This window comes from Pelodiscus sinensis, chromosome 5 (assembly GCF_052426305.1).
Source record: "Pelodiscus sinensis isolate ZL-2025 chromosome 5, ASM5242630v1, whole genome shotgun sequence".
In the NCBI taxonomy this organism is placed as follows: Eukaryota; Metazoa; Chordata; order Testudines; family Trionychidae; genus Pelodiscus; species Pelodiscus sinensis.
The window spans coordinates 129,655,233-129,675,039 of NC_143056.1; the positions used below are offsets into that span (position 1 = coordinate 129,655,233).

At 61.5% G+C, this 19,807-nt stretch overlaps 2 protein-coding genes across 3 annotated transcripts in view; both read left to right on the forward strand.

Annotated features, from left to right (window-relative positions):
• Positions 1 to 3,336: 3,336 nt before the first annotated feature.
• CDK2AP2 (cyclin dependent kinase 2 associated protein 2) lies at positions 3,337 to 9,628 on the forward strand. 2 transcript variants are annotated; one of them, XM_075929132.2, is made up of 4 exons: positions 3,337 to 3,474; positions 8,088 to 8,188; positions 8,273 to 8,405; positions 9,250 to 9,628. In XM_075929132.2, exons 2-4 carry the CDS (start codon positions 8,174 to 8,176, stop codon positions 9,315 to 9,317), a joined length of 216 nt encoding a protein of 71 aa, XP_075785247.1. In that variant the 5' UTR covers positions 3,337 to 3,474; positions 8,088 to 8,173; the 3' UTR covers positions 9,318 to 9,628. The 2 variants fall into 2 exon arrangements, with proteins under 2 accessions (XP_075785247.1, XP_075785245.1); XM_075929130.2 differs by having other exon boundaries at positions 3,357 to 3,887.
• Positions 9,629 to 12,933: 3,305 nt separating this feature from the next.
• PITPNM1 (phosphatidylinositol transfer protein membrane associated 1) overlaps positions 12,934 to 19,807 on the forward strand; it is a 29,135-nt gene continuing 22,261 nt past the window's right edge. The window contains exons 1-6 of the mRNA XM_075928881.2: positions 12,934 to 13,149; positions 15,594 to 15,686; positions 15,781 to 15,995; positions 16,566 to 16,687; positions 17,944 to 18,168; positions 19,369 to 19,680. Of these exons, the coding sequence (XP_075784996.2) occupies positions 15,609 to 15,686; positions 15,781 to 15,995; positions 16,566 to 16,687; positions 17,944 to 18,168; positions 19,369 to 19,680 (952 nt within the window). The 5' untranslated portion in view covers positions 12,934 to 13,149; positions 15,594 to 15,608. The remainder of the gene's footprint in view (positions 13,150 to 15,593; positions 15,687 to 15,780; positions 15,996 to 16,565; positions 16,688 to 17,943; positions 18,169 to 19,368; positions 19,681 to 19,807) is intronic.

Below are 19,807 nucleotides of genomic sequence, written 5' to 3' on the forward strand. Positions count from 1 at the left end.
TGGGTGTTCTCGTCACGGTTTTATGTTTATGAATCCTGCTGGTGGCATTTCCTCTAATTAATGTCGAATGACTTCTCCCATTATTAAAAGTTTATTTACTACACCCAGACTCTGTGCTTGTGAGTAATTTTTCCAGGTTAGTGGAGGATGGAGGCTTGAGCCGGTTCTTTATTGCACTATTGAAAAGGAACTCCTAGATATTGAACTCGTCCCTGATTGATGACAGCTGCAGTTGGCAGAAAGGATATATTTACAAAATCAAACATAAACATGCCAAAGTGTCACACTGCCACATATTATTACAAATTGCTAACTTTTGCATTTTTACTGTTGTGAGACTTTATACCAGGGCTACTCAACATGTGGCTCGCGGGCTGCGGCCCATTTATTTGCGGCTCGTGGTGCAGTTTGGGTTTACATGGGGCTCAACATGTGACCTGCAAGTGAGATCCTTTGAACATGACCTCCACTGAGAACACGCTCCACAACGGCGAGTTAATATAATGGTCTTCTGTTGATATGCATTTTAGTAGTTAAATTCCTGGACTGTCATCGCTCATTAAAAGTGCTGTCATGTGGGTGGAAATCAGGTAAATACTGCATTTTATTAATATCAGCAGATCTTTCTTAAATGGGGCCTGCATCTTGTGTAGTCTTGCCTTAATCTTTGTATTCATGCCTGTCAGTGTGAAAGAACCTATTTGCATATGTATTTGCATGTATATGCAACCACACTTAAGTTGCAGCCCTCGGCATGTGCTGTGAGTATCATTGTGGCCCCTGGGGCTCCCAAAGGTGAGTAGCTCTGCTTTATACCTTACAGGAGCACCTTGTAAAAAAAATATATATATTTTTCATCTACATATAACTGCACAGGCACAGACTTTCAAAAGTGCTGGATGCCCAACCCCTGGCTCTGCCTCAAGCCGTGTCCCACTCTACCCCTTCCCCCAAGACACCATCCTCCCACATCCTGCCCAGTTCCCGTCCCTCCCCTAAGCACACTGCATCCTCACTTTTCCAGCTGCTCACAGTGGGTGTGAGGCTTGAAGTCAAAGGCAACGATCCATGGGGCCAACCTATGGGTGGGAGGTTCTGGGGGGTAGAGCTTATGGGGGGGTTGTTGGGAGGGTGCTCAGCACTCATCAGTTTTCCCCCCAAAGCACCCACGGAGTCAGTGGCCATGTATAATTGTCATATTGGATATATAAAGCATACCATGTTAGGTATCAGGGGAAAGGTTCTGATCAGCTGATAATCACTGTTCTATCTACATATGCAGGGCTCGACAAATTATACAATCTACTCGCCTGTGGCGAGTAGTTTGTAACCCGGAAGAGCCGGGTTCAGGCGATCTGAGCATGCGCAGATCGCCGGACAGCGCGGCTGGCGAGCGGGGCTCACCGCGGTTCGGCAAGCCCTGTACATATGTATATATTTAATGCATATAAGTCTTGAGATTGTTTTGTACAAGTGCCATGAAAACATGCTGTAAGTTGGAAGATCAACTCTAGATACTAGCTCCGCAGAGACAACAGCATAGAGCAGGTTTTCCCAACCTATGGGTTGGGACCCAAATATGGATCGCCATTACATTTCAAAAGGGTCTCCCCAGGTGGCTCTTAAGGAGCCATTCACACATTTTTTGAATTGCCCTGGGTCACCAAGTCTTCCTGAATTGTCAAAATGGGTCCCCATCTGGAAAAGGTTGGAAACTGCTGGCATGGAGAGAAGCCAAAACCCAGGCAAGTGTCAAAACAAGCATCAATAGACATTATCAAGCAAAGGAACAATTCAATGACTCACCTGCGTAAGACAGCTGCATCAGGGGAATTGCTCAACCTTGCCTCAGGACTCAGCAATACCCATCAGACTTGCCTGGACTTGTGTTCTCCAAGCAGATGGACTAAGGTAGAGGTGGGCAATAATTGTTGGGGGGGGGGGCACTTAACCAGTTTTGTTAATGGTTTCTGGGCTGGCACATCAGGTGGAAGGGGCAGGACCTAGGCAGAACGGCCAGTTTCCTCTGGGCACTGCATGCGGTGGAGGGAAGGGAGTGGGGGAGAGGAGATTTTGCACATTCCCCCTGCAGGGTGGGACAGCATGCGAAATCTCTTGGCCCCCTGCCGTGCCAGGGCACTGAGTGTCCAGAGGGAACCACCAGCTGTTTTGAAAAGCTGGCAGTTCCCTCTGATGCCACATGCCCGTGGCAGGGAGAGTAGACTTCATGCACTCCCCCACCCCCAAGTCCCGACGGGCCTGGGGGCAGGGGCATGGCAGGGTGGGCCGCAGACAGGATCAAATAGCTTGGCAGCCTGGATCTTGCCCACCCCTGGTATAAAACAGACCACACTGGCTCATGCTTCACCTTTCTCCTGCCCTCACCTGTGTGGCGAGTGGCGAACCAGTTAATACATTTGCTCTGCTCACCGTGAGCCGGGCAAGAAGGTCTATTCCTGAGGTAGAAGGCGGGGCAGCCGTGGCTGGCGCCTTTCTCTGTGCGGCGCGTGCGTAGCTCTGGGCGCATGCAGGCGATCGAGCTGGGTGCCTCCCCGTGCTGTTGTGCGGAGGGGTTTGCTGCTGGCCTTGCAAAGCAACGAGAGCAGGAGCCCAGGGAGCGGCTGCCCGGGGGGGGATCCCCTCCCAGCCCGTAGCTCAGTGGCAGCCGAGCAGCGCCGGGCGCCCTTCACACAACTGGCTCCCCGGGCGAAAGGCCAGTTGGCGCCGGCGCTTAGAGCAGCCTGAGCCCCGGGCAGAGCCCCCTGCTCCCGCCCGGGGCCTATGGCAGGGGCGACTCGGGGCAGCCCCCCCCAGCCACCAGTCTCACAGCTACATGGGGAGCCCCCCCCAAGGGAAGCCCCCCCCCTGCTCCCGCCCGGGGCCTATGGCAGAGGCGACTCGGGGCAGCCCCCCCCAGCCACCAGTCTCACAGCTACATGGGGAGCCCCCCCAAGGGAAGCCCCCCCCGTGCCTCTGGGCCCCCCCCAAGGGAAGCCCCCCCCTGCTCCCGCAGACCCCTGTGGCCTGCGCTGCAGCATCCCAGGGCCGGGCCCTGGTGCAAAACCGCCCTGCTGGGTTCCCACAGCTGGGGGGGGATGGGTCTCCCAGGCCACGACAGCAGCCCCCCCCCCCGGGCAGGATTCGCTCCAGGCCGGCCCCAGGCTGGATCAGGCGCCCAGCCACGCGGCGCCCTAAGCGGGCAATTGCCCGCCGGCTTCCCCACGCGAGGCCGGGCTGGCCGGGAGCGCCTAGGCCTCAGGGCGTCTCGCTGGTCTCCATAGAGACGGGAGCCAGGGAAGGGGCGCCGTGACGCGGGGCGCACGTCACAGAGGGGGGCGGAGGACGCAGGCGCGGGAGGCAGGCGTCACGAGCGGGCGCCGCGGGGTCCGAGCCGAGCGAGCGAGCCAGGCGGCAGCGGCGCGCGCCGGGCCGGGCGGGCCCAGGCCTGTGAGGGACGGGGCGCGAGCCGGAGGGGTGAGCGCCAGAAACGCGCGCGCCCGAGGGGCCGGGAAGGGGCCGCGCGCGCGCGCGCTCTCTCTCCCACTCCCAACCCCAGCGCGAGGACACTGCCGGACAGCGGCGTCGGGACCCAGCGGGACGGGGGAGGCCGCGGCCAATCAGCGGCGAGGGGTGAGCGGGGCCGCCCAATCGGCTTCAGCAGCCTCGCCGGCCGGCCAATCAGCGGCAGCGTGCGGGATCCTCCCGCCAGCCCGGGAGTCGACGCGCCCCGCGCCGGAGCCGCAGCCAATCAGCGCCCAGGAGCCGCGCGCCGCGTCAGGGAGGGGACTCGGGGATGTCCTACAAGCCCATCGCGCCCGCCCCCGCCAGCTCCGGAGCCGCCGGCACCAGCAGCAGCGCCAGCCCCGCCCCCGGGGCCCCGCCCGCCGGTGAGCGACAGAGCCCCCCCCGGGGTCATTCCCCCCCCCCCCGGGAAACAGCCCCGCCCGCCGGGGAGTGACAGGGCCCCCCCCGGGATCACCCCCCCGGGAAACAGCCCCGCCCACCGGGGAGCGACAGAGCCCCCCCCGGGGTCATTCCCCCCCCGGGAAACAGCCCCGCCCACCGGGGAGCGACAGAGCCCCCCCCCCGGGATCGCCCCCCCGGGAAACAGCCCCGCCCGCCGGGGAGCGACAGGCCCCGGGATCCCCCCCCCCCCCCGAATTCTCCTGTTCCCTGGGAGACACCCCCCGGCCTCGCGATCAGCCCCCCCCCGAGCAAATCCCTTGGGAGTGACCCCCCCCCAGAACCTCCCTCCCCCCCGGAGTAACCTCCTCAGGGAACAGCCCCCCCCCCCGGAGCCCTTGCTCCTCCCTCCGTGACCCCCCCCAATTGCCTCTGCTCTCCGCGAGCTACTCCCCTCCCCTCCGAGTGGGACAGCCCCTCCCCACGCGAGGGGACTTCCTCTCCCCCCACTTACCTACTGAGAGAGACCAGCCCCTCCCCCCCCTTTCCGGAACTGCACTTCCCTTGTGTGACCGCCCTCATTTCCTTTCACTAGTGAGAGACTCGCCCCCGCTCTCCCTGAGAAACCCCCTTGGGACCAGCCCCTCCCCCCCCCCCCAAGGAGCTGTATCCTAAATTTTCCCTGCCCCAGTCCAGCCCCCCCCAATTGACCCCTATCTGCTGTTGACCGATCCACACACGGAACAGCCCCAATTCAAACAGCCCTAACTGGCCGCCTGCCCACTCAGTCTCTGAACTGAACCTCCGAGGGCCCTGGGGCACCACTTACCGGTGAGCCCCCTCTCGCCAGTGCGCTCTCACAGGAATTCTGTTCCCTGCCAACATCCTGAATCCCCCTGCTAGTTAGTGCCACAGCTGCCACCCACAGGGCCTTCTCTTCCCCTGCCCTGCTCCATTGGCACAGGCTGAGTGGCACATGCTGTTCCTTCAGTACTACAGTGTCATACTGGGAATGGATACCCAAGGGGGGCATTGTGTGACCGAAAAGCTGATGTGATCACTGGCAGGTCTGTGTCTGCTACCTTGGAGCTTTGACATGGTGTATTCGCCTTTCGTTGTGATCAATCAGCTCTGTCCCTAGGTAGCACTTCTCATCCTGAGGCCGAGAGCCCATTATTAAATTAAGTACAAGTGCCCCCCCATCTTACAGAAGGGGAATTGAGGGTAGGGAGAGAGTTTGGCTTCTCCAAGGTTTATGGCTTAGTAAGGAGTGGAACTTGGGTCTCCTGCTGGGCACCTACTTCAGAGCCTGCTGGTCTGTAGTAGGTGCTGCACGTGTTTGTAGCCTCTGAGCCGGAAGGACCGAATGTTGTTTGAGAACTTGGATTGTGAAGTCAGACTTGTTCTGCATACAGGTGACTGGGTAGGGAGGGTTAGGGTAGTGCACACAGCTGGGACCTGAGTGTTCCTGACTTCTCTGTGGTTAACTGTGAAACCTTGCACACTCCCTCCTAAGGAAATAGGAGCCTAAATGCTGAAAAGCTGCATGGATAATGAGATAAATTTCACTATAAGGGCCAGTTCTGTTCCTGGGTGGGAGTCATGCTGATAGGGCACTTTTGAGGGGCCCTGCCATGGTAAGGAAAAAAACAGCACCGTGGCAGATGGGATTCCAGGGGGACAGATGCTAAGTAATGCACATTGGCGGGACTAATCTGAACTCACTGTCCACTTCACTGGGCTGTGTATTAACCATCACCACTCACCAAGCTGCTGAGTACGACTCTTGTGATTCCTTTTGTTTGCTGGGCAGCAACTTAGAGAGGCAAACACAGTTGGTGGGGGCATGAGGAATGGACTGGAGGAATACTATTGAACTCCTTGGCATGCTCTTCTGGAATTCAATGGGGCACCCTCCTTTGCAAATGATGTGCGGTACTGGTCAACCCATCACTGAAGAATTGGAAGGGCTTCAGAGATGAGTGACAAGAAACTCTCAGCCCTGGAAGGAGGTTGGGATGGTTCCGCCTGGCAGAGGGAGGGCTGATGAAAGGATACAAAATGCTGAATGGACTAGAGAAGACTGTGTAGTTCCCTTGTATCATAACTTAAGGCACATGGACATTGGATGGCATTATATCAGGCTTGCTGCTTTAACTCCAGGGATCTATGATCAAGCTTGTAGCACTCACTGCCCTAGGAGATCACTAGCCAGATACAGAAAAGGCTCAGATATTTAACTGGGGATAACCCTGCCAGAACCAGGTCTTATTAGAACATTAAATAACTATCTCCCATAGGGCAGGCTCTCCCATAACTGCTGCTGCAGACTATCTTGCACCTTCCTTTGAAGTAGATGCTGTATATTTTAAGCATGCAAAAATCAGGAAATGTCACAGTTGGGGGGAGGAGGGGTGTTGGCTTTCGCAGATGTGTTAAGAAAGCTCTACTGTGGTGGTGGTTTGGTCTGCTTGTTGGACTTATGTTAGATGATCAGCTCTCATCTTCCATTTTCTCTGGTAAGACTCTCTGTACCCCTGGACAATCTGTAGGCTTGTGACCTCGCCAAAAAAGTGAATCCTCAGCTGTGGGGCGTGGAAGGGAAGCTTAGCGCCTGTCCACATGAAAGTCAACCTGGAAGAAGCTGGGATGTGGATTAACTCTCCCTGATGAACATGTGTGGATGCTTTTATTTCAGAACAAGAGTGCCTTGTCTGAATTAGTTTAGTCTGCATAGGAAGTGTATTAAGATGAACTGGAGTAAGAGCATCCATATGTGGAACAGCTATTCTGGAGTAGCACCGAGTGTAGACAAGGCCTTAGTCAGCTGATTTAAAAGATCTCAATTTTGTCTCATGCCAATGCCGGACAGACAGCTGGGAGAGATGTTTTGTGAAGACATCAGTCAGTTCTATGAGGGACCCAAGGCTCTCCTGCTTCTCTGGTCCAACAAGGAGTCCTCCAGGCCAGCGGCAAATGGAGAGGTGCTTGTTGCTGAGGCTGACAGTGAGAGGGAAGTTGGTGAGGCAGACAGTGAGTGATGTGGGGGAAGCTCTCGCACTGACCCTTTTGTGAGGGCCTGGACACGGAGGGGAAGTGGCGACAGCCACACAGTATGGGCTGGGGGGGCGGTTTCCATGGCCTATGCAATGCAGAGGCCAGACTTGAGGGGCCTGAGGGAGCCTGAAGTGGTGTTGAGAGGGCTCTAGAGAGCAGGGTGAAGGTGTGTGAACTGTGGGAGCTGAAGTGCTTTGTGCTTAGAGCATGCTAGAGCAGGGCCTGGGGAGGCAGTACTGGGCCAGGGAACAGTGGAGCATGTGCAGGCTGGGACTAGGAGGGGCAGTGGAGCCGGGGTTGTGGGCGGAGGCGGCTCTTGCCCAAGATAGATTTTTTTTTTTTGTTGCAACACTGGGCCGCAGAAGATGAGACAAACCCATATGTTCCTGTGGCCAAGGCCTGCAGGGTGCGTGGGTGCTATGCACTGAGGAGGTTAATGCGATTAGCTCTGGGTGCTCCATGCACCTGGCAGAATTAGGTCAGTGGCTCTCTGCCCATGGCACAGCTAGTAAGTAGGGTTGTACGGTGAGAGGGCGAGAGCCCTAATGTCCTTTCAGCCCTGCCCCGGACCTCTCCGCCCCAGAACAGTGGTGAGGGCTGTGGATGGAACTGCATCCAGGGACGGGCATAGTGTCAAAGTCTGCATTGAGCCCACGGGGAAGGGGCTAGGCTGCGTGGAGGTGGGACTCCCAGGCTGTGGGCCTGTCTTGGTCCCTGGATGTTGTCGGAACCCTTGGTACCATGGTGCTGGTGCTAGTGTAGGAGCCCAACTAGACAAGCTTGGAGGAGCTGGCGGGGCTGTTGCACAGGAAGGGGGTCAATAAATCGGGGGGCATTAGAGCAGCGGGAGTAAGGAGCAGAATCTTCCCCACTGGTTTGTGGTGACAGCAAATGACACAGGCCAGATAGCCCGTAGCAGCAGCATTCGGGCCAGAGCCCTGCCCCACTAAGAGCCCTGTGGAGCCAGTCCACCCGTGTGCCACAAACAGGACATTGTAGCCTTGCTGGCATCTCCAGCCCACAGCAAGCTTGGGAGAGCCCTGTGTGCTAGAAGCACTGGCCACAGGGGAGGGAACAGGGCTGCTGTTTCCAGGGTAACCTGACCTCTCCCTTCCCATCTCTTTCAGCCACGAGTGTCCCATCGCCATCCGGATCTATCCCTGGAGCCTCTGCCCCCTTCCGGCCCCTCTTCAACGACTTTGGCCCCCCGTCCATGGGCTACGTGCAGGTGAGCTGCTGCCTCCACCTCTGCTGCCTGGCTTAGCATGACCTGGGGAAAGCCGGCCCCTCATGATCTCTCTGCCCCTTGCAGGCCATGAAGCCACCAGGTTCCCAGGGCTCTCAGAGCACGTACACTGACCTACTCTCTGTCATTGAGGAGATGGGCAAAGAGATTCGACCCACCTATGCAGGTAGCAAGAGTGCCATGGAGCGGCTGAAACGAGGTACGAGGCCCCGGGGGTCAGGCTTAAGTGTGACTGACGCAGCGACCCTGCCTGACTGGGCACAGAGCCTGAGCCACCTGCCGACAGCCTGGCCTGCCGCGGGTGTGACCGGCAGAGAACCTGAGCCCATTGCTGGGGGTCCTGCCCCAAATGTGATCAGGGCAGTGCTGCTGCCTGAAGCTGCAGAGGGCCTGAGCTCATTGCTGGGTTGGGCGGTGGGAGGCAGCCATGGGTGTGACTGACACAGCAGTGCTGTCTGAGTCTCAGCCCATCGCGGGGCAAGGGACGGGCTGCCCCGCCATCTCAATGGCGGTTCCTGCTGAGCTCCATGAGAACCATCGTGCTGCCGGCATTGTTTCCTGCCAACGGCATTGGCAGCCCCGTCCTGTGAGCGTGTGTCTGTCGGATGCAATGTCAGATTCTGAGGCAAAGGGCTGTGGGGCAGATGCATTCCCCCCAAGCTAAAGCCCCGAGTGCCCCTGGGTAGCCACTGAAGGCTCCAGCTCCCTGCCAGTGCCTGAGGTGCCAGTGGCTGCAGTGCCATGAGAGAGGAGATAAAGCCTGTGGAGTTGGGATCCACTCCATCCTTCCTGTGCAGGGGACGGGAGGTCGGGGGCCTGGCTGGTGCCTCTCCCACAAGGCTGAAGCTCCCCTTCGGACTCCCCTTCACACCCTGCCTCCAGCATTCTGCCCTGGCCGTGAGCTGATTCCAGACCTCATAGAGCCTCCAAAAGGCCTGGGATCCCAGCAGAGGCCTAGGTGTGACCCTGGCAATGTGCCCTGCTGTGCTGGGTTTGGAGGCTGTTCAGCAGGTCTAAGGCTCCCTTGGGGTTTCCCCTTGCAGGCATTATCCACGCCCGGGCGCTGGTGAGAGAGTGTCTGGCAGAGACAGAGCGCAACGCCCGTACGTAACAGCTGCTGCCCTGCCCCATGGACCTTCCCACCCACGAACATCTGAGAACCTGGAGAGCTGCCCTCCCACGGACCTTCCCACCTGAGACCTGGCTCTGCCATAACCCACACAGACCTTTCAGCCATTCGGCAGCCACGGATCAGGAGCAGGTCCTGCTGGGATGCTTCTGTTGCCGGCAGTCAGCGCTGGGGAAGCTGGTGCTTGGGCCACGCTGCCGGGATCTCCAGGAAGAGAAGCCAGCGATTTTTCTCACGTCTTTATAACGTGTTTTGTTTTTATAACTCAATAAAAGGAAGCATTGGGATTCTGACCTTCTGGCCCTTGTGGTTTGTGCTGCCCCCGTGACAAGGAGGAGCCAGCCCTTCCCGCCTCCCAGGGCCTTGGAAGCTGCCACAGTTCGCAGGAGGGTGGTTGCCTTGCACTGGGGGGCAGGAGACCCACTGTGTGCACAGCCCCCCAGCAACCCTGCTGTATGCCCTGGGGCTATCTGCAGAGAGCCACAGCACCTGGAGCCTGGAACTGCACCATGTGGAGCCATGCCACCCGCTGCACACCCCAGTTGGTGATTGGGAGTGTGCCTGGGGCAATGGCTCAGTTGCTGAGGCTGATGGGAGAGCAGCATGGCAACGCTGGGATTGCACCGGGGAGAAGCTGCTCTGGTCCTACTCCAGTTGCACCTGTGCTGCTCGACCCCCCTCTCCCCCACGTTCCTAGTGTGGTCTGCCCACACTGCGGTCTGGCACTGCCTCCCCCTGCCGTAGCCAAGCTTTCTGTTGACTCAGCATGACCAGCCTGCCAGCAGTGTGAGCGGGTCCCGTACTCAAGCCTGGCCTTGTCATTGGAGCCCTTAGAATCCCAGCCCAAGTGCATGCTCCAGTGGAGCAAGTGGGGGAGCGAGGGGGGGCATAGTATTTACTGGAAGGGGTCAGGGTGATAGCTAAGGGTGAGGTGCACTCTCTGGTTCACAGCCCATATTTTGTAAGTGCACTGAAATCCACATTCATGCCTGAATTGATTTGAATCTTGCTGTGCTCAGTGGAAGCCAGGTGGACTGGTCCAAATGTGGAGTGGTTTGATTAAGGCTGGGGCTGGTGGCCTGTGATACTTAAGTCAGACCAGACGATTTTGTGGTTCCTTCTGGCTTTTCCCTAGGGCTCTAGGCCTCTCTGGATGGGAGTGGTTTTGATGGGAAAATGGATTTTAATTAGATTATTTTTTTCAGAAAGTGTCTGCTTACACGTTCAGGCCACAGGTATTTCAAGGAGCTTGCTGCCATCATCTGTTCAAAGGGGTTTCTCGGCTTTTGCTAAGAAGGGCCACACTGGGTCAGACCAAAGGTCCTTCTAACCCAGTGTCCTGTCTTCTGACAATGGCCAGTGCCTGGTGCTGCAGAAGGAATGAACTGAACAGGTCATCTTTAAGTGGTCCATCCCCTGTTGCCCATTCCCAGCTTCTGGCAAACATGAAGCTAGGGACCCATCCTGCCTAATAGCTATTGATGGCCTATCCTCCATGAACTTACCTAAGTTCTTTTTTTAAACCCTGTTATAGTTTTGGCCTTCACCACATCCTCTGGCAAGGAGTTCCACAGATTGTGCATTCTGTGAAGAAATACTTCCTTTTGTCTGTTGCTTACTAATTTCATTTGGTGACCCCTAGTTCTTGTTATTTCCTCCTCATAACACTTCCTTACCATGGCCTTGCCCCAATAAAGAGCTGACTTTAATAACGAAAAGTGCTGTACAGAGGGATGATTGTCTTGAAAACTGATGCAAGATATCAGAGACTGGAGTAGATTGTGGGAAAAATTTTGTTCTGTGCCAGAGTCTGGACCTCTGCCCCCCCCAGCCTGCTGATGACAGCTTGGCTATTCAGTGGCATCAAGGACTAGCTCAAACTGCTGAGTAACACGAGCTTGAATTCCTCTGCTCATGGCAGGTTGGCATCTCTGCCTACGATTGCTCCCTCCACAGTTCTGTGTGAGCCATGCAGAGCCAGGTGCTGCCAGTCTGGTTAATGGATCTAATGCTGTGTCAGTGGCCCATGGCCTCTGCATTACAGGCCTTTCCTGAGAAAACTCCCAGCCTTTGGGCCCAGTGTCAGGGTCACAGCAGGGCTCTTTGGGCATGGCTGTGCTTTTGAGTAGTTCTAGCCCCTGACACCTCCCCATCTGCCTGGTGAGCCTGGGATGGATTTGGGGAACTGGCTGATGCATGGAGAATTGCACTGGTATCTCGTGGCAGAGATGCAGCCAAGACCAAGTCTGCTGGGTTCCTGTGGAGCACTGCTAGGTGAGATGGGCTGGGCACTGGGGATGCAAGCTCGGTGCATGGGCCAGGAACGGTGCTGGGACTGGGGAGTGGGGAGGAGGAGACTGGGGATGGGCAAGCTTGAAATGGATCTGTACTAGGTGCTAGCTTTAAAACACTGCCTTGGAGGAGCCCTTCACTGTGCCAGGCCTGCAAGGGGTCCCACTCTTCCTTCAGGGCAGACCATGCAACCTTACCACCTCTGAGACAGAGCTTCTGGGCTCCAGCCCTCCTGCTTTACCCTCAGAGCTCTGCCTGCCGTGCCCCACTGAGCCAGACCCCAGCTGGGTCTGAGCACTGCAGAGGGCCAGAGCAGCCAGTGGTCCCTGTGGGCAAGGGGCTTGGCCTCTGCAGCTAGGACAGAGACAGGACCTGTTGGCCCCTGGCACAGGGATGTCTAATCTGCCTATCCGTGCTAGGGCAGGGCTCCTAAACCCTCCACCAAGCCGCTGGCACAGGGCACTGTCTGCGACAGGAAATGGGCTGGGCTGTGTGCCACAAAGCTCCTACCAGCAGAGAGTGGTTGAAGTCAGGCTTGGGGGCACCAGAAGAGTTGGGGGGTGCCTAGAGCTAGGATAACGGGGCTGCAGGGTGGGGACTAAGGGGTACTGGCAGCGGGAGCCAAGAGCGAGGACAGTCCCTCGTGGTGGCGGCTTGATGCTGTGAGTCACGTTCATCTCATCCCCCGTCCTCAAAGCTGTTTATTCCCTTTTTGGGCTTGATGTCATTGGCCTCTGATGTCACAGCTGTTTCCATGGCAACTAGCTGTGATGTCACAGGCAGAGAGGATGGCACGCTGATCTCTTAAAGGAGCTCAGATGTTGATTGCTTGGAATGTGGGGAGGGAGATTAGGGTCAGGCCCCCCTTCCCCGGGCTGGGCTCCTGGGGCGCTGTCCCTGGGCCAGGTGCGATGCCCCCTCACTGGGAACATCACGATCCAGCCTAGCCCACCAGCCAACCACGGAAGAAGGGACAGCGCCATCACCAGCCCCCCTGCGCTCCCTCCTCGTGTTCCCCCCTCCCCTGCCCCAATCTTGCGCTCGGCTCCCTCCCCTTCCTGCTGCCCCCAGCTCTCCCCTAGCCTGCCCCCCCACGGCTCCCTCCCCTTCCGCCCCCCAGCCTCCTCCTCTACCCCCCTCCCACCCAGCTCTTCGGTCTCCCTCCCCGCGGCTCCAGTCCTGCCCCCTGCTCGCCCCCTCCCCCCACACGGCTCCTTCCCCGTTGGTCCACTCCTCTCCCGCGCCCCTTCGGCTCCCGCCCGCCCCGCCCCCTAGGCTTCCCTCCCCCCGCCCCTCGCTCCCCCCGCACAGAGCCGGGGGGCGGTGACGCGGGCAGGCAGCGAGCGGAGCCGAGCCGAGCCGAGCCGAGCGCCGCGGCCGGGCTGCAGCAGCCGAGCTCCGCGCGATGCTCCAGTGCGCGGCGGGGAGGGGGCCGCGCTGCAGCAGCCGCGGGACGGCGAGAGCCCGGCTCGGCCGGCGGGAGCAGTGAGAGCCGCCCGGCGCAGCCAGCGAGCGCCAGCAGGTGGGGCGGCTGCGGGCCGGGCGGGAGCGGAGCGCGGGCCTCGGCCTCTAGGGGGCGCCGGCTGCCTGTGACCCGGGGGGAGGGAACGGGGCAGGGACCTTTCCCCTCTAGGGGGCGCCGGCGGCCTGTGACCCGGGGGAGGGAACGGGGCAGGGACCTTTCCCCTCTGGGGGGCGCCGGCTGCCTGTGACCCGGGGGGAGGGAACGGGGCAGGGACCTTTCCCCTCTAGGGGGCGCCGGCTGCCTGTGACCCGGGGGGAGGGAACGGGGCAGAGACCTTTCCCCTCTGGGGGGCGCCGGCTGCCTGTGACCCGGGGGGAGGGAACGGGGCAGGGACCTTTCCCCTCTAGGGGGCGCCGGCTGCCTGTGACCCGGGGGAGGGAACGGGGCAGGGACCTTTCCCCTCTAGGGGGCGCCGGCTGCCTGTGACCCGGGGGGAGGGAACGGGGCAGGGACCTTTCCCCTCTAGGGGGCGCCGGCTGCCTGTGACCCGGGGGGAGGGAACGGGGCAGGGACCTTTCCCCTCTAGGGGGCGCCGGCTGCCTGTGACCCGGGGGGAGGGAACGGGGCAGGGACCTTTCCCCTCTAGGGGGCGCCGGCTGCCTGTGACCCGGGGGGAGGGAACGGGGCAGGGACCTTTCCCCTCTAGGGGGCGCCGGCGGCCTGTGACCCGGGGGGAGGGAACGGGGCAGGGACCTTTCCCCTCTAGGGGGCGCTGGCTGCCTGTGACCCGGGGGGAGGGAACGGGGCAGGGACCTTTCCCCTCTAGGGGGCGCCGGCTGCCTGTGACCCCGGGGGAGGGAACGGGGCAGAGACCTTTCCCCTCTAGGGGGCGCCGGCTGCCTGTGACCCGGGGGGAGGGAACGGGGCAGGGACCTTTCCCCTCTGGGGGCGCCGGCTGCCTGTGACCCGGGGGGAGGGAACGGGGCAGGGACCTTTCCCCTCTAGGGGGCGCCGGCTGCCTGTGACCCGGGGGAGGGAACGGGGCAGGGACCTTTCCCCTCTAGGGGGCGCCGGCTGCCTGTGACCCGGGGGGAGGGAACGGGGCAGGGACCTTTCCCCTCTAGGGGGCGCTGGCTGCCTGTGACCCGGGGGGAGGGAACGGGGCAGGGACCTTTCCCTTCTAGGGGGGGCTGACTATGACCTGACCCGGGAGGGGAATGGGGCAGGGGCCTCTAGGGGGCGCTGCCTCCTCTGACCGGGAGGGTTGGGGGGAGGGAATGGGGCAGGAGCCTTTCCCCTCTATATGGTGCCAGTTCTGATCCAGCCCCAGGATGAGGAACTGGCTGGTCTGGGGGTAGAAGACGGGACATAAGCCGCTGGCTGGAAACTGTCGGTCAATGAAGGGCTGTGAGTCCCATTGCAGGGCACTCGTCAGCAGCTGCCTGTGGTGTGAGGGTTCAGGCTGTGGGGGAAGAGGGTGTTGGTGTCCCAGGCCTAGGTGGTTGTTGTGGGTGGGAGAACAATTGGTGACCTGGGCGGGGGGGGGGGAGGTTTGGTGCCCAGGCTCACTTGGAAGGGTGTGTGTGTATGGGGCGGGGGAGGTTTGGTGCCTGGAATCCCAGTGAGGCGGGGCAATTTGGTGTCCAGGCCCCAAATGTGGGTTGCGGGGGAGTTGTTTCCCAGGGCTTAGGCGGAATTTGGGGAGGATTGGCGCCCAGGCGGACCCAGGCAAGGGGAAGATAGGGTTAGTGCCCAGGTTCCAGTTGGGGGCTGTGTGTGGGGGGGGAGGTTTGCTTCCCAGGCCCCATAGGGGAACGATGAAGATAGGATATTTGGTACCCAAGTCCCAGGTGAGGGTTGTGCAGGGGGAGGGGGAAATTTGGAGCCCTGGATCCAGGTGAGGGGGGAGGTTTAATGCTCCGGCCTCAGGTGGGAGTTGCGGGGGGCACCAAACGGTCCCAGGCCAGGGTTGTGGGGGGACTGTTGGGTGCCCAGGCCCCAGGTGGGCTTGTGAGGGGGGAAATTTGGTGCAGGTGAGGGTTGACAGGGACGGGTTTGGTGCCCAGGTGGGGGTTGCTGTACGTTTTGGCTCCAGGAGCAGCTCTCGGACCCCACGACCTGGACTTCCAGCAGCATCCAATTTGGGGGTTGGAGCTGGACAGAGTCTCACCCTTGCCTGGGTTGGGACCCAGAAGTCCAGGCCTGACCCTTGATGATGCCGGGCAGGGCACAGTGGACGCGAGAGGTGCTGACAGTGTATGTGGTGGGGGAGGGGGGGGAATGCCCCCTCCCAGCCTCTTGCTCCCCTCCCCCCCACACATCACCATAGAAACGTACCAGGCAGGATGGATTTTTAAGCAGGTCACATGGAGATTTGCTTTGATTCCCCATCCCCCATCCCAGGGCTTTGCAGCCAGAAAGGAGTGGGAAGGGGCAAGGGTGGCCCCCTGGGGTGACATGGGGGAGGGGCAGTGGGGCTCTAACTCTTTGCCCCTCTGCAGGCCCCACCCATCGCCATGCTCATCAAAGAGTATCACATCCTGCTGCCCATGACCTTGGAGGAGTACCAGGTGGCCCAGCTCTATATGATCCAGGTGAGGGGCTGGGGCTGTCTGTCTGGGAGAGGGAGTGTTGATTGGGATGAGACTGGCCCAGGTCGGAGCCAATGGCTCAGTGTCTCCCCTCCAGAAGAAGAGCCGGGAGGAGTCAAGCGGCGAGGGCAGCGGGGTCGAGATCCTGGCCAACCGGCCCTACAGTGACGGCCCGGGAGGCAACGGCCAGTACACCCACAAGATCTACCACGTGGGCTCCCACATCCCCAGCTGGTTCCGGGCCCTGCTGCCCAAGGCTGCCCTGCAGGTGGAGGAGGAGTCGTGGAACGCCTACCCCTACACGCGCACCAGGTGCCGCACGGCGGGCACGGGGAGGGGGCGTGTAAGGCCAGCGGAGGGGCACCCAGGAGGCGGGGAGGGAGCTGTGGAACATTGGTAGCTGTATTCAAGGGCTGCTTTCTTAGCCTGCTCTCTGCTCTGCTGTGTGCTTGTCCAAATCCCTCGCAGGGCCAGGGAGCAGGCACAGAGCAGGGGACAGCCCCCTTCGTTGTGGGCCCCACCTCATGCTGCACTGACAGCCCTAGGGCAGGTGCCTCCCATTCCCTGTCCAACCCCCCATTTCCTTAGCACTGCCCCTGCCCCCACCCGGCCTGGCAGCACCACGCGGCGCCCCTCACAATCGGGCGCCCCCGGCTGTCGCCCGGTCAGCCCGTAGCTTGGGCCGGCTCTGGGGGCAGGGCAAGGATGGGGGCAAGACCAGGGGAGAAGCAGTGTGGGGTGGGACTAGGGCCGAGTGGGGCGGGATGGGGGGAGAGTGAGGCAGAGGTGGAGGTGGGACAGGCGGTAGGGCTGGTCAGAGGTGGGGCAGGGCAGAAACTGCCTATTTCATCCCCCCGCTCCCTCCTTTCTGCCACCTCCCAGGTACACCTGCCCCTTTGTGGAGAAGTTCTCCATCGAGATCGAGACCTATTACCGGCCTGACGCCGGCAAACAGACCAACGTCTTCAACCTCACGGCGGCCGAGAAGAGGCAGCGGATTCTGGGTGAGCCCGGCTAGCGGGAACAGCTCCCAGCGGGGCACTTGACTGGTGAGCCAGTCTGCACCTCCGCTCCCCAAGAGGGGGAGGTACGGTGCCAGACCCAGGGGCGGTAGCCGAGACCTGCCCTGGCCATGTGCAGTGCTGGGGCACAGGGCGCAGCCCTGCCTTGCAACTCGTAGTCGTGCCAGAAGGGAGCTCAGGGCAGGGGAGGGGGCAGCTCTGGTAGGTGAGAGGATGCCGGGGACTAGGCGCTGGAGCCTGGGGAGCTGCCACTCCCTACTCCTGAGTCGGGTTTGCTGGAGAGGGGAGAGAGGTCCTTGAGCCCTACTGCTGGTGTGTGCTCTGTCCCAGAGTGCCGTGGGGGGGCGGGGCATTCCTCCACCGACCAGTCTCCCTCCCTTTTGTGCCCCACCCCTCACACTCCTCCAAACTCCCTGCTTTGTTGCTCTGCAACAAAAAATTTGGGGAAAGGGTCCCCCAGTGCATTGTGAGGAAGGGGGCCCCTGGGGCATTGCAGGGAAGGGGGCCCCATGGGGCATTGCGGGGAAGGGGGCCCCATGGGGCATTATGGGGAAGGAGGCTCCTGGGGCATTGCGGGGAAGGGGGCCCCTGGGGCATTGCAGGGAAGGGGGCCCCATGGGGCATTGCAGGGAAGGGGGCCCCATGGGGCATTATGGGGAAGGAGGCTCCTGGGGCATTGCGGGGAAGGGGGCCCCTGGGGCATTGCGGGGAAGGGGGCCCCTGGGGCATTGCGGGGAAGGGGGCCCCATGGGGCATTATGGGGAAGGGGGCCCCTGGGGCATTGCGGGGAAGGGGGCCCCTGGGGCATTGCGGGGAAGGGGGCCCCATGGGGCATTATGGGGAAGGAGGCTCCTGGGGCATTGCAGGGAAGGGGGCCCCTGGGGCATTGCAGGGAAGGGGGCCCCATGGGGCATTATGGGGAAGGAGGCTCCTGGGGCATTGCAGGGAAGGGGGCCCCATGGGGCATTGCGGGGAAGGGGGCCCCATGGGGCATTATGGGGAAGGAGGCTCCTGGGGCATTGCAGGGAAGGGGGCCCCATGGGGCATTGCAGGGAAGGGGGCCCCATGGGGCATTATGGGGAAGGGGGCCCCTGGGGCATTGTGGGGAAGGGGGCCCCTGGGGCATTGTGGGGAAGGGGGCAGGTTTTCACCTGTCCCTGTGGAGCTGCAGCGGGTGAGACCCTGGCCCTGGGGCAGGTGGGTGCCACGGATGGGTGCTGACTCCCTGCTGCCCCCAGACACCATTGACATTGTGCGGGACCCCATCTCGCCCAACGAGTACAAAGCGGAGGAGGACCCCAAGCTGTACCGCTCGGCGAAGACGGGCCGGGGGCCGCTGGGCGAGGACTGGCTGGAGGGGGCCATGGCTGCCGGGCCCCTCATGTGCGCCTACAAGCTGTGCAAGGTGGAGTTCCGCTACTGGGGCATGCAGTCCAAGATCGAGCAGTTCATCCACGACGTAGGTGAGCGCTGCCCTGCCCCCGCCTCTCCCCACTTCCCTTAGCGCTGCCCTGCCCCCGCTTCTCCCCACTTCCCTTAGCGCTGCCCTGCCCCCGCTTCTCCCCACTTCCCTTAGCGCTGCCCTGCCCCCGCCTCTCCCCACTTCCCTTAGCGCTGCCCCGGTCTCCCCGCCCCAACCCCCCATTTCCCTTAGCGCTGCCCCGGTCTCCCCGCCCCAACCCCCCACTTCCCTTAGCGCTGCCCCGGTCTCCCCGCCCCAACCCCCCACTTCCCTTAGCGCTGCCCCGGTCTCCCTGCCCCAACCCCCCACTTCCCTTAGCGCTGCCCCGGTCTCCCCGCCCCAACCCCCCACTTCCCTTAGCGCTGCCCCGGTCTCCCCGCCCCAACCCCCCATTTCCCTTAGCGCTGCCCCGGTCTCCCCGCCCCAACCCCCCACTTCCCTTAGCACTGCCCCGGTCTCCCCGCCCCAACCCCCCACTTCCCTTAGCGCTGCCCCGGTCTCCCCGCCCCAACCCCCCACTTCCCTTAGCGCTGCCCCGGTCTCCCCGCCCCAACCCCCCATTTCCCTTAGCGCTGCCCCGGTCTCCCCGCCCCAACCCCCCACTTCCCTTAGCGCTGCCCCGGTCTCCCCGCCCCAACCCCCCACTTCCCTTAGCGCTGCCCCGGTCTCCCCGCCCCAACCCCCCACTTCCCTTAGCGCTGCCCCGGTCTCCCCGCCCCAACCCCCCATTTCCCTTAGCGCTGCCCCGGTCTCCCTGCCCCAACCCCCCACTTCCCTTAGCACTGCCCCGGTCTCCCTGCCCCAACCCCCCACTTCCCTTAGCACTGCCCCGGTCTCCCTGCCCCAACCCCCCATTTCCTTAGCACTGCCCCAGTCCCTGTGCCCCGATCCTCCTGCTTCCCTTAGCGCTGCCCCTGCTCTGATCCCCCCCACTCCTCTTAGCTTCCCTGGCTGGGAAGGGCTGCTTTGGCTCAGACTGAGGAGCTTGGTGAGGGAGGGGTGCTCTGGCTGGGGGGTGCCTGGCGGGGGAGGGGTGCTCTGGCTGGGGGAGCCGATGGAGGAGAAGTTCTCTGACTGTGGGGGACGTAGTGGGAGAGGGATGCTTTGGCTGGAGAGGCCCGACGGGGGCGGGATGCTCTGGTGGGGGGCTTGGGGTGAGGGGCGCCTTGGCTGTGCCACACTCCCCGTCCCCTCCCCCCAGGGCTGCGGAAGGTGATGCTGCGGGCGCACCGCCAGGCCTGGTGCTGGCAGGACGAGTGGACGGAGCTGACCATGGAGGATATCCGGCAGCTGGAGGAGGAGACGGCCCGCATGCTGGCCCAGAAGATGGCCAAGTGCACTGAGGCCGAGGAGGCGGCAGCTGCCCCCAGCACCGAGGGCCGGGCCGAGCTGGGCAGCGCTGATGGGCAGGACCAAGCGGAGGGGCAGGAGCCACCCGACACCTCCCCTGACGACGCCTTCACTAAGCAGTGGTCCACGTCCTCCCGCTCCTCCTACTCCTCCCAGCACGGAGGTGCGGGCCTCGGGGCGCGTGGGGAGTGATGCTGGCAGGGTGGGGCTCCAAGGAGTGGGGTGGAGGTGTGGGATGGGAGCACTGGCCAAAGTGGGGCTGGAGGTGCTGCAGGCAGCAGGGAAGGGCT